Raw genomic sequence first — 13,082 nt, 5'->3', positions numbered from 1 at the left:
GAAAAGGCAATTAGTGACAATGCATTTTAAGGCTAGAAACAAGTTTACCAATAGAAATCAAAGATGGGCTCTTTTTAGTAGTTCTCTATTAGAATTCTTGAAACATTTATGCTAGAAGTGAATGTGAAAGCCAGTTTGCATGGTTAAGGTTTAGTTTTATATAGAATATGTCAATTTGATAGTTATTTAGAATGATAGGTCTCAAAGCTTAGTGATCCCTACTATTCTATTCATTGGTTTTTCCAGAAATAATTTTAAGAAGAAGACATCAAAAATGGCTACCTATTGAAAAGAAGAAAAAGAAGTTGAGGAAAAAAATTTTCATGAAAATAATGGAATACAAAAAGAAAATAAGAATTGAAAAAGAAAATAAGAAATGAAAAGAAGAAAGAATAGTGTGAAAGTCGTCGATGTGAAAAAAAAAAAAATTGAAGGAAAATTGAAATTCAATTTAGATGGTTAGTAAGGATTTCAATGTTTTTGGTTGATATGTTCACTTTGAGTAATTATTTGAATAAACACGACTGTAGAAGGCTAGACTTCTGCTAGTGTTAAGTTTAGACTTCACTCTGCATCTTCGTAATCAATGTTTGGAAATTTTCTATTAGATTATTATGATTTGAACTCGAATGATTATCTTTCAAATGGATTGGAATCTAGGTTGATACAAATTGACCTAAGTTGTCTTAGGTTTGTGTCTTAGATTTTTTTTATTTGGATAACATGAAGAATCCATGAATATATAGAACTTATTCTTCTAAAAAAATTTTGATTTTAGATTTTTGAAATCTTTCGCATGTTTTACTCGAGACTAGCAAAATGTTGGTTGGGGTTGTGATCAGAGCTAAATATTGCATATTTATCCCCTATATTCCATCCTTTTTCTTTACATATAAGTGTTAAAAAGGCTTAATTAAGCATGTTTTCAATTTACAGAAGGATTTTGAAGTCTAAGAAGAATCGATGTAAAATGAAGATTTATAGTCCAAAAGAAAAGGAGTTGAAGCATGATAAAGAATTAGATAAGAAGAATAATTGAAGACTAAAAGAATCAAAGTACTAGAGAAAGAGGTCCATAATGTTTCAACTCCTCCATAATCAAAGTCCATAATGTTTCAACTCTCTTCGTAATGTTCCTAAAACCTGGCAGCCATGGTTGTCAGAACCGCATAACTCTAACCACAACCCTATTTCTGCATCGGACATTCATGGATCCCGACACCACGATTAAGGACTGGCAGCAGTCGCAACTGCGATTAAGGTCTGACAGCCATGGATTCCAATGTGCCTTTAATTCAAATCCAGGGGGAGGGGGTTAACTGTACCTATACCTCGATTTTTTGTTGGCAACCATGGCCGACAACGGCATTTACAAAACCCTCTTCCTACTTCCTCCCTCTTCTACGATTCAGACATCAACAAAACCCACATCTAGCATGATTACTGCCCCAAAGTAAACCCACCAAACTCTCATTAATGGTCAATGCATTAAGCAAAAAGCCTTCACAGTCATGGTGGTCTAATCTCCCCCATCATCAATTGATGGCGGGCACCAACTCGGGGCCTTGAATGGTCGTTCTCCATAGTGAATCATGGTGTGACATGTGGTGGAAGAGATGGGAGTTAGAGGTGGGGTAGTTGTTCTGATTAGTTAGATTAGGTTTTCTGTTGATGGTGGGGAGGACATGGCAGATAGGGTTTGGGGTCGATTGCTACTAGCATTGGGAGCTTCTAAGGTTTGGGTGTTTGAGGTTGGTGATGGGACTATTTTTTGGGCTTGTGGTGTTTTAAGATGACCTAACTCAGGCATATTTAGTGTGTTTCAAATGGGTTGAGCCTTGGGCTCGTTTCTTGTTTTGGGCTTGTACCCTTCAGAATCCAACCTAGTTTGGGATCATTGTCCATTGACAGAGACATGCCATTAAGTAGGACTTCCATGATGATCTTTTAGGCTCAACCTTTGTGCCCACTTTGGATATTGATTTTAATGTCCAATTTGTTAATCTTGTCATTAAAATGCATTATACTTGGGTCATCTTCTGGATAAAGGTAAAACCTCAATAAATAAATTGATGGGTGGGTTTCACACCTTAGATGAACCAAGCAATTCAGTAAACATGATCTGATGATAATGAGTTTTGATCTCGCTTGAAATCGGATCATTACCCCATTCTTTCATAGTTGACATTTTGTGTTGACCATTAAGAGATAATCCAACCGTCACCTTAGGAAAAAATATATATATTTGATCCTATGGTTGGTCAACATTAATCGTATTTTAGGCTAATCAGATGTCTTGCAAAAATGGTTTGTAGGGCATGCCTATTTAATGATCTTTAAGTCTATAAGCGAAGATTGGAGCTGGTTGTATTAACCACTAAATTTAGTGACCTTAATCAGCTAAGATCTTTGTTTCAAACTTTTGTTTATGAAATTCAGTGATTTTCCATTATAGGTTTGCATTAAGTTACATTTTTGCCCGTTGTAGATGGTGGTTAGAATAAAGTGGTATTATTGTTTGGCAAGATGCAAGTGGGGTGAAGTGATTGGTGATGGTTAAGTTTGAGAAATCAATTTGACTCAAAGTTAAAGGACATCTTATATTTATTTCATCAACATTAGTAAACTTCATGTTCAATAGAGCATCTCATATATCACAATTTCACCCCCGTCTGTAATGTGATGCCCCGTCATTGTGGTCACATATGGGCGGGCACACGTGAGTGGACACTGATCTGGGCGGGGCCTAACAGGCCTTGGCGAGCTACCAGTGGTCGGCAGGCTACTGTGTTAGCAGGCTACTGTGCACACAATAGGGGTAGAACCTTGTCTCACATCGGAAGAGTTGTTTGGAGTTGTGGTGGCTATAAGTGGGCTCTTTAACAGTCAAGATGCGTTTTAAACCCGTGAGCTTCGGCAAAACAGACAATATCTTGTGTTATTGGGTCGGGCCTTACATGTAATGCATTGTATGTCCCATAGTATGTCCCATTCTTCTACCCTTTCTCAGGAGTTGGCAATGATAACTTGGGCTCTTGACATAATTTGATGATTATAGCCCATATCATTCTGGGTCAATTGATTGAAATCACTAATCAGTCAAATGTCTACATGAATGATATTTGTGGTGTTATACTTTGTGTGTCCATCTATGACCATTTCCAATGTTCCAACACAATTTAATGCATTATACTTGTTTACTCGGTATAACTCTCCTAAATGGAAATCATCTATTGAAATAGTCTTGGAATGTATGGACTTGGACCTGACTTTGGAAGAAGCAGACCCTCCCATTCCATCTAACTCCAGTTCAAAATTAGAAATTGTGCACTATAGGGATGGGTTCAAGTCAAAAAAGATAAATCTTAAGATCATAAAGAACTCGATCTCTAAGACCATGCATGGTATCATGCCCGACACTGAGAAAGTTAAAGCGTTCCTAACTAAAATAGGGAATTGATTCCAAAAGTCGGATAAAATTGAGCTAAGTTTGTTTCTACATAAGTTGACTTGAGTCACCTATAACATCTAGGGAAATATCAGAGAGTACATTGGTGAATTGTCTGAGATGGTTACTAGTTCATTCAATTCCAAATCAGTTACAATACCTAAAAGAAAAAGTAGACATTGAACGAACTGACATCTCAATGCGTTTAGGAGGAACAAAGACGTAGAAGGTTGGGTAAAATCTAAAGTGCACACCTAGTGACATCTGATTAAGGATGAAAATGGAATAAGAAAATAAAGTGCAATTTAAAAAAGTGCTCTATGGGTCTTGCGAGTGGCAATTAACCTAAATCTAATAAAAATTTTAAGAAGAAAAATTGAGATCCTAATAATGGTTGCCTTTTCTGTAAGAAGTTATGTCTTTAAAAAAAGCATTACGCAGAGTTACAATAATGACTTGCTAAAAAGAGTAAGAACCTAATTTTAGTTGGTTTTGAATCTAATTTAGCTGATACTTTCACAAACTCTTGGTAGGTAGACTCTAGTGTAACTATTCACATATATAATTCCATGCAGGATATGCTCCACAGCTACCCACCAACTGATGCTGAAAGATCAGTTTATATGAGGAACAGTATTAAAATAGATGTGGAACCCATCAGAGTTTGTAGGCTTAAGTTGTCATCAGGACATTTTTTAGATGTGAAATGATGCTAAAAAATCAATTTCTATGAATAACGATATTGGAGTAGATGTGGAACCCATTACAGTTTGTAGGCTTAAGTTATCATTAGAACATTTTTTAGATGTGAAATGGATTTTACCTATTAAAAATTGCAGATGGTGATTATGCATGAACACATGTAGTACATAAACATGTTCATGTCTGAGTTGGAGTGCACCACAACTGGCCCAATGGGACTATAATAATAATAATAAATAAATAAATAAATAAAAATTGATTGAACCTATACCTAAATCCATTTGGCTGCACCTATACCTAGCTATGTCTTGCTAGATTTGGATATCCATTGGACCCACTTGGCCCATTCAAACCTCTAAACCCTATGTTTCTCTCCCCTTCTTACTTGTAGCCATAACCCTAGTTTTTCATAATTGAGGGATAGCTTAGTATCATGGATGTGTAGGGGGTTGTCCAAATCAAAAAGAGAATCCAATGTTTCAGCAATTGTGCCAACATGCAAACATTTTGGTTAATGGTTGGGTTGTGTTTGGCTAATCAAACACATAAATAAGATAGAAAAGAGTCCCAAAATCACACCAAGAATTGCCATATGCATATATCCTGTCCAGACCATTAATAGGATTGGCAAATGGTAACATGCTATTAATAAAATAATAATAATAAATCATATTCAAAATACGTGTGTGGCTTATTTTATGAGAGGGTTGACATATCTTTTCGGCAAGTGGCATGTTCATGATAGACACCACCACATAATTAGTACTCCACACTTGTACCATTTCGCGCCACTTATCTTTAAATTTGGATAATTGACTGTTTTTCAGTTTAATCGTTTAGATGTACACTAGATAACAGATTAGGATTAGTGGACCCATATTTTGATTTATATGTATGCCTACTGTAGACGCGTCTGGACTCTGGATTCAAACACTCGATTTTCTATATTGCAAGATGTCCCTTCGTATTATAGAGCTTTGGTGCAACTGACCTGATATTTCTTTATCTATTATTTTGAGTTTCCTTATGCACCACGCACGGCTCCCACCTACAAAAAGAATAAGAGATATTGATGTAATTCTCATCTAAAGCTTTGGAATTTGAAAAATACAACAAAAGTAAAAGTAACTCCACATAAAAGTATGACAATGAGGGAAATCTATGGTGTAGTGAACATGAGATGGTAATGAATCCAGACCATTAATTTGGTGGGCCAATTATAATGAGTAAATGGTAGAAAAATTATGCCCAGGATTTTTTTAAACAACATTATCAGAATGCAGGTTCAAAATATATCAATTGAGCCTATATGGTTTTTAAACAATTGAATACCCCTACAAACAAAAAACACATATGGTTTTGTTTTCTTCTTCTGAAAATTCATTTGGCCATTAAAAATGGACATGATTTTTTAATGAACACATTACTCAATCCGCATATGATTTTTTATCGTAAATATTGATGACATCTTCTACCTCTCAAAATCCATGATCAACATTGCAAATTGTGGATAAGTGCTGAGAGGTGCCTCTCACCATCCCTTCTCTTCAAGGTGTTGGGATTTCTTTGTGCATTTTACTAGGGTGGATGTGATTAGTGGCACATAAGATAGAACGTTTGACTTGGAGTCGCCACTAGCTATTAATCACATAATCTATGATCAGCTAAACATCATAGAATTACTACGTGCCAAGGAATCAACGACCACTCGACTTATATGACTCCTTTGGTTGGCCCTGGAACTAAGGATTTCGATCAAAGACCTTGGTGATGGAGAAGGGGTTAGGCACTCTTCTCCACGCACACTCACATGCGGCCTCTACTTTATCAGATTTGGAGATTCTTAGGGATTTAGATATTCTAAATTTTATTGCCCAACCAGTTGTAAACAATATCTGAAGCCGAACTAGAATTGGTACCTAACTTTTATCACAACTTAGGAAACTGTGTTGGCTTGACTTCGATTGTGATCGAGGAGATGATAATTTCTAAAAGAAAAGAAAAGCAAAAATGAAGTTTGGTTGCAACTACGATTGTGGATAATACTTACTCCATCAACCATAACCAAGGATACAATTATTGGAACAATATAAGAAGCAAGCTAACAAAGCTCAACCTCGTTCTTAGCCACAGAGACAGGATGCTCATATCAACCAAGGTTATGGAAACAAATAAGAAAGAACAAGATAGATGATCATTGGTCTGTAATCTGTCAGATCTGAGGGTTCGGTAATACAGAGAATATCTGAAAGGGATCACCAGTAGATGACGAAAGGGGGTGTATGGGAAGGAAATTCTTAAAGTGTGTAAAATAAACAAGATTTAAAAAAAAAAAAAAAAAAAAAAAAAAGACAAACAAACAAACTAGTAGGATCATCGCTCCAAGTGACTATGCATGTGGGGAAATTTGAAAGGAGAATTATAATGAACCGAAATTTCTCAAGCCCATTTGGAACTTCATGTATGTGTGCCCTAGCTACCCCTACATGTGTGATCATACTTCTGCACCCGCACACATTCATACATATGTGAACCCTTATGAATGAGAAAGCACACACCCGGTACACTTGCCCATACAAAAATAAATTAAGAAATATATAAACCAAAACCGAAAGGAGCGACCATTGACTTTACTTTTCATAACACCACTTTAGGCAGTGGGACTTGACCAAGTCAAGCCCATGGAGCTAGAAGCCCCTTGCCTATTCTAACACACTCTCCTCTCTCTCTCTCTCTCTCTCTCTCTCTCTCTCTCTCTCATGTCACTATCCACTATCCTGTATCACCATCCACTAAGTGGGCCACTAAAATTCTCTCCTCTTCCCAGCTCTTACATGCACGGATGCATGCATGTCTTCCACTATACCTTCCACCCCCCTCACCTTTCAATGCATGCACTCCAGTAATCAAATGGTTACCATCACCCTTACATCACCTTTCACTCACCTTCCGAGCTTAAGAGGTGTTACCCCACTCACACAACTCTAACCCTTCGTATTTCTCTAAACTAGTAAAAAGAAAGAAAAGAGAGAAAACAAGAGATAAAGAAGGAAAGATAGGAAATAAAAGGGAGAAGGATGGGCAAGAGGAAAAAAAAAAACAGAGAGAGAGAGGAGAAAATTAAAAGAAAGAATGATAGAAAGAAACAGAAGGAGAAGAGTAGAGAGGTGGGTTGTTGCGGAGGAGTCAACTGTCAGAGCCATCTTGCCAGAGACGATCGCAGGAGAGGAGAACCCCACCATGCCAACCGGTGGGTCATCTCTCTCATTCTCTCCCCCTCACTTCTCTTTTAGGCCCAGAAGCGTGGCTGATCTGACGCCTCGAATAGGCTACACAATTAGTAACAGTGGTGGTCAGCTAACCACCACTGAGAATGAGATCGAGCACCTAAATATCTTGCAACCATGTTATCCATCCGTTGGATAGCGACACCCACTAACGTGTGTGTTGCACATGTTGGAATATTTAGTTGAATTAAATAGACTATTAAAAATCGAGAACCAAAAAAGGAAAATAATTTTGAGAAAGAAGAACTTATTGAATGAGTCGAGGCGTGACTGAGTCACTCGGCTTGAAATCGAATTTGCTCCCCTTGGACTGCGTCCCAAGTGCAACAGGTTTCCAGAGCAATCGACCTCCAGGATACAACGACTATGACCCGGTCCCAGCGGTGCACTCACTGTACACGGGCTCGAACCACTTGCAGTTTAATCCGAAAGTGCTGAGTTGACTCAGCGATGAACTCAGCAGAAAATGCTTAAAACCGAATATCAGAGAGTGTTTTATAAGAGAAGGATTTTTCATATATTTGAAACTGGAATCGGATGTCTTTTTATAGACTCCGAAGTGGTGCATAAGCACCCTTTTCAAAAGGTTAGGTCCGTTGGGTTTAAACCCAACCGAGGCGACCAACCGGAAGGGACGCATCTCTCTGGTTTAAAACGAAAAGGCGCAAGTGCGAGTACACTCCCGCATATACAGTCCTGCGAGTACCCATACACACACCCACGCGAGTACACACACACCGCACCCGCACCCGCACCCGCACCCGCACCCGCACCCGCGCCCAGGCCCACGCCCAGCCCAGCCCAGCCCGTCCCGTCGCGTCGCGCACACGGACACGGACTCGGCTCGGCTCGGCTCGGCTCGGCTCGGCTCGGCATGGCACGGCTCGGCTCGGCTCGGCTCGGCGCGCGCGCACGCGTGTGTGGTCAATGGCATAGATTAGAGCTATTGGCATAGCCCCCCCACAGGACCAAATTCACATGCCCCCTGAAAGGGGCTCAAGCCCTAAGCAAAAATACTATCTTATATACAAGATAGTTAACTTTGTGAAATCCGATGTGGGACAAAACCCCAAACTCAAAAGTACTACAATTTCAAAAATGGAGGGAAATTACCAAAAATTTGAAAATTCAAATTTTACTACTATTTTAAAACAAAATATAACAATCCCCCACATGTTTTAAAATAAAACCCTTTCGGATTAAAGCGTAATAGTTGTGCAATGGTGCCGGTGTCACCATAGACTTGAACCGACATTAGAGTAAGCAAGACAGGTCTACAGGAATCAGGTGACACCATAGTCTTGAACCTGAATCCTTTTAATGTAAATCGCAAGTACATGCTACTCACACAACTCTTCCTCTACAAGTGATTCTGCGGTTTGGTGCGTTTCGGCCATACACCATTACCTGGATTTCATGAGTGCTCTAGAGAATTCGCCTAGATTCTCATAGGAAGCGGCCTCCACCTCCACACCCATATAGGTGAATTCCATCAAGTGTATGCAGCAACTGTATACACCACCAAATATATGGCTATGGATTCATTAAGAGTTCTAACAACTCATCCTTCTACGTTGCTGCTCGCACTGTACACCATAGAAGGGGCTCATACAACTCAGTGCAATCGTCTACCTCGTGTCTTGTTGTTTACCCATTGAACCTATCTCATGGGATCTCCACTTGTATAGGTTGGGTTACCGACACTGGCAGCTCATATATTAGGCTCAGCCCCATTCCCTTCGATGTATCATTGACTAACCTTTTAGATAGTCCTTTGGTCAGAGGATCTGCTAGATTCTTTTCTGACCTCACAAAGTCAATAGATATGACTCCATCACGCAACATATGTTTCACTATGTTGTGTCTGAGTCTAATATGCCTGCTCTTTCCATTATATATTTTACTCTTTGCTTTCGCTATAGCTGCTTGACAGTCACAATGAATAGATACGGCCGATATAGGTTTTGGCCACAATGGTATATCAGCTAAGAGATTTCTAAGCCACTCGGCTTCTGTTCCAGCCTTTTCTAAGGCAATAAACTCGGATTCCATAGTAGACCGAGCAATACATGTCTGCTTGGTAGACTTCCAAGAGACTGCTCCTCCACCTAAAGTGAAGACATATCCACTCGTGGATTTTGTCTCATCTGAATCACTAATCCAGTTAGCATCACTGTATCCTTCTAATACAGCAGGAAAACCACTATAATGTAAACCATAGGCTATACTGCCTTTTAGGTATCTCAAAATCCTAGACAAAGCATTCCAATGCTCTTTTCCAGGGTTATGTGTATATCTACTTAGCCTTCCTACTGCAAAAGCTATGTCTGGTCTAGTGCAGTTTGTTAGATACATAAGGCTACCAATTATTCTGGAATACTCCAATTGAGACACACTATTTTCTGTATTCTTCATGAGAGTCACACTATAATCATAAGGAGTACTGACAGGTAAACAGTCAAAATGGTTAAACTTTCTCAATATCTTCTCAATGTAATGAGATTGAGATAATATAATAACACCATTTTTTCTAGTTACTTCAATACCCAAGATTACACTAGCCTCTCCTAAGTCTTTCATGTCAAACTTAGATGACAAGAATTTCTTAGTTGTATTAACTAATTTAATATTAGTTTCAAAAATAAGCATGTCATCAACATAAAGGCATATAATAACATAATCATTTCCAGAAATTTTACTATATACACATCTATCTACATCATTTATATGATAACCATTTGATTTTAAAACACCATCAAATTTTTCATGCCATTGTTTAGGAGCCTGTTTTAAACCATATAATGATTTAATTAGTCTACATACTTTATTTTCTTTTCCTGATATCTTATAACCCTCAGGTTGTTCCATATATATTTCTTCTTCTAAGTCTCCATTTAAGAAAGCTGTCTTAACGTCCATCTGGTGTACCACCAGTTTATATATGGAAGCTATCGCTATTAAGACCCTGATAGTTGTAATTCTAGTTACAGCTGATATCTTATAACCCTCTTTTTGTTTAAAGCCTTTCACTACCAACCTAGCCTTAAACTTATCAATAGTCCCATCTGATTTTAGTTTCTTTCTAAACACCCATTTACAACCTATTGGTTTATTTCCAGGAGGTAGGTCTACAATTTCCCAAGTGTTATTAGATATAATAGATTCTAATTCATCATTTATTGCTTCCTTCCAAAAGGTTGCATCTGGAGAGTTAATTGCTTCTATATAGGTTGTAGGATCATCTTCTACTAAGAAAGTGAAAAAACCATCTCCTAGGTTAGTTTCTCTTCTAACCCTAGTACTTTTTCTTGGTTGTATCTCTTCTACTACTTTCTCGTATGCATTTTTACTAGTAGATGCAATATCTGATTCACTGACTTCCTCTATTCCTATAGATTTAGATTTCATAGGGAATATGTTCTCAAAGAACTCTGCATCCCTAGCTTCTATAATTGTATTAGGATCTAGAATATTATCCTTAATTTTTAAAACTAAAAACCTATAGGCCGCACTATTTTGTACGTAACCTATAAATACATAGTCGGTCGTTTTAGGACCTAACTTTCTTTTCTTAATTTCAGGTAATCCTACTTTAGCAAGATACCCCCACACTTTAATATATTTGTAACTAGGAACATGATTCTTCCATAGTTCATATGGTGTTTGTTCAGAAGATTTAGAAGGAATCCTATTTAGAATATAACAAGCAGATAGAATTGCTTCTCCCCACATATTTGAGGGTAAGCCTGAACTATTTAACATAGCATTCATCATCTCTTTTAGAGTTCTATTTTTACGTTCTGCTATTCCATTCTGTTCTGGTGTATAAGGAGCTGTAGTTTCGTGAACTATTCCATTCTTTTCACATAATTCTTTAAATTGAGAAGATTCATATTCACCTCCTCTATCTGTTCTAAGTCTTTTAATTTTTATATTTAACTGATTTTCAACTTCAATTTTGTATTTAGAAAAAGCATCTAAAGCTTCGTCTTTGTTCCTTAACAGATAGACTCTAGTGAACCTAGAGTAATCATCTACAAAAGTTATGTAATATCTTTTTCCACCTCTAGACATGTGATTTCTAAAATCACCTAAGTGAGTGAGTATTAACTCTCATAGAATAGATGATCTTTCTATTTGTTTAAAGGGTTTTCTAATGAATTTTGATTCGACACATGTTTCACATTTGTCAAATTCTTCATTAGATATATTAGGTAATAAACTTAATCTTTTCATTTTCTTCAATGATGTTATATTCACATGACCTAATCTACTATGCCATAGATAAAAAGGTTCAACGATATAAACAGAACTGAATGTCTTCTTATTATTATCATTGGATACATTTATAATGAATAAACCATCGCTACAGTACCCCTTACCAACAAAAGTTTCATTCTTAGTCATCACAAGCTTATCTGAATCAAATACTAACTTAACACCAACCTTATTGAGGAGTGAACCGGAGACCAAGTTTCTTCTAATGTCGGGCACATGTAGGACATCATTCAACATCGGAGTCTTTCCGTGAGTTTCAGAAGTACTTTCCCTTTCCCTACAATTGGAGACGTTCTAGCATTACCCATGAACACCTGTTCATTATCTCCTGATACTTGATAGGAGGTAAACATGCTACGATCCTTGCACACGTGCCTAGTTGCACCAGTAGTGTCTAGTACCCACTCCAAGTTGTTTACAAGGAAGACTTCTGACACCACAGCTACTATCATGTCAGACTCATTGCCTGTTTCTGTAAGGTTAGCTTGCGGCTTATCTTTGTTTTTCTTGAGCCTACAGGTTTTGATATGATGCCCAGGCTTTCCACAGTTGTAGCAGTTTCCTTTTTTCTTGAATTGACTGTTTGCATTCTTCTTTTTGAGCCTGCATTCATTTGCATAATGTCCAGGTTTGCCACAGTTATGACAGTTGCCCTTTTTCTTATTATTTGCCCGACTTGATTCCACAAGATTCGCCTTTGAATCTATCTCATTTTTATTTTCTTTTTGGTCTCTGATTCTATTGGCCTCCTCTATTCGTATGTGTACGATAGTGGTTTCCAAAGAAACACCGTTCTTTTTATGTTTCATTCTATTCTTATATTCTTTCCAGGAGGGCGGTAACTTTTCTATTAATGCTCCTGACAGAAACACTTCATCCAACTTAATTCCTTCTGTTGATAGTTCATGAACTAGACTTTGAAAATCATGAATCTGATTTGTGACAGGTATATCGTCTGTCATTTCATAATGAAGGAAATTGGCAATTGCATGTTTCTTAGCGCCTGCATCTTCTAATATGTATTTCTTTTCCAAAGCAGTCCATATGTCTTTGGCAGACACGTAAGAAGCATACACGTCATATAGTTCGTTGGATAAAGAGTTTAGAATATAATTTTTACAATTATTTTCATCTGTTACTTCAGTTTGATTTGCTGGATCTATAGTAAATGATTCAGATAAAATGTATGAAACTTTCAGGGTGGTCAGAGCGAACATCAGTTTCTGTTTCCACCGTTTAAATGATTGTCCAGCGAACGGTTCGATTTTGGCTAACTCAGCAGAAACATTTACTGTTACCGTAGCCATAGTCTATGTAATTCAACAATTCGATTTCAAGATTGTTGGAATATTTAGTTGAATTAAATA

At 37.5% G+C, this 13,082-nt stretch overlaps 1 protein-coding gene across 4 annotated transcripts in view; it reads right to left on the bottom strand.

Annotated features, from left to right (window-relative positions):
• LOC131258372 (uncharacterized) overlaps window positions 1-13,082 on the bottom strand; it is a 199,496-nt gene that overhangs the window by 100,197 nt on the left and 86,217 nt on the right. For all 4 annotated transcript variants that reach the window (XM_058259652.1, XM_058259655.1, XM_058259656.1 and 1 more), the window contains one exon: window positions 5,142-5,198. In XM_058259652.1, coding sequence (XP_058115635.1) covers window positions 5,142-5,198 — 57 coding nt within the window. The remainder of the gene's footprint in view (window positions 1-5,141; window positions 5,199-13,082) is intronic.

This window comes from Magnolia sinica, chromosome 10 (genome assembly GCF_029962835.1).
Source record: "Magnolia sinica isolate HGM2019 chromosome 10, MsV1, whole genome shotgun sequence".
In the NCBI taxonomy this organism is placed as follows: Eukaryota; Viridiplantae; Streptophyta; class Magnoliopsida; order Magnoliales; family Magnoliaceae; genus Magnolia; species Magnolia sinica.
Note: the sequence above shows the minus strand (reverse complement) of the source record. Positions and strands in the feature narration are given on the sequence as shown.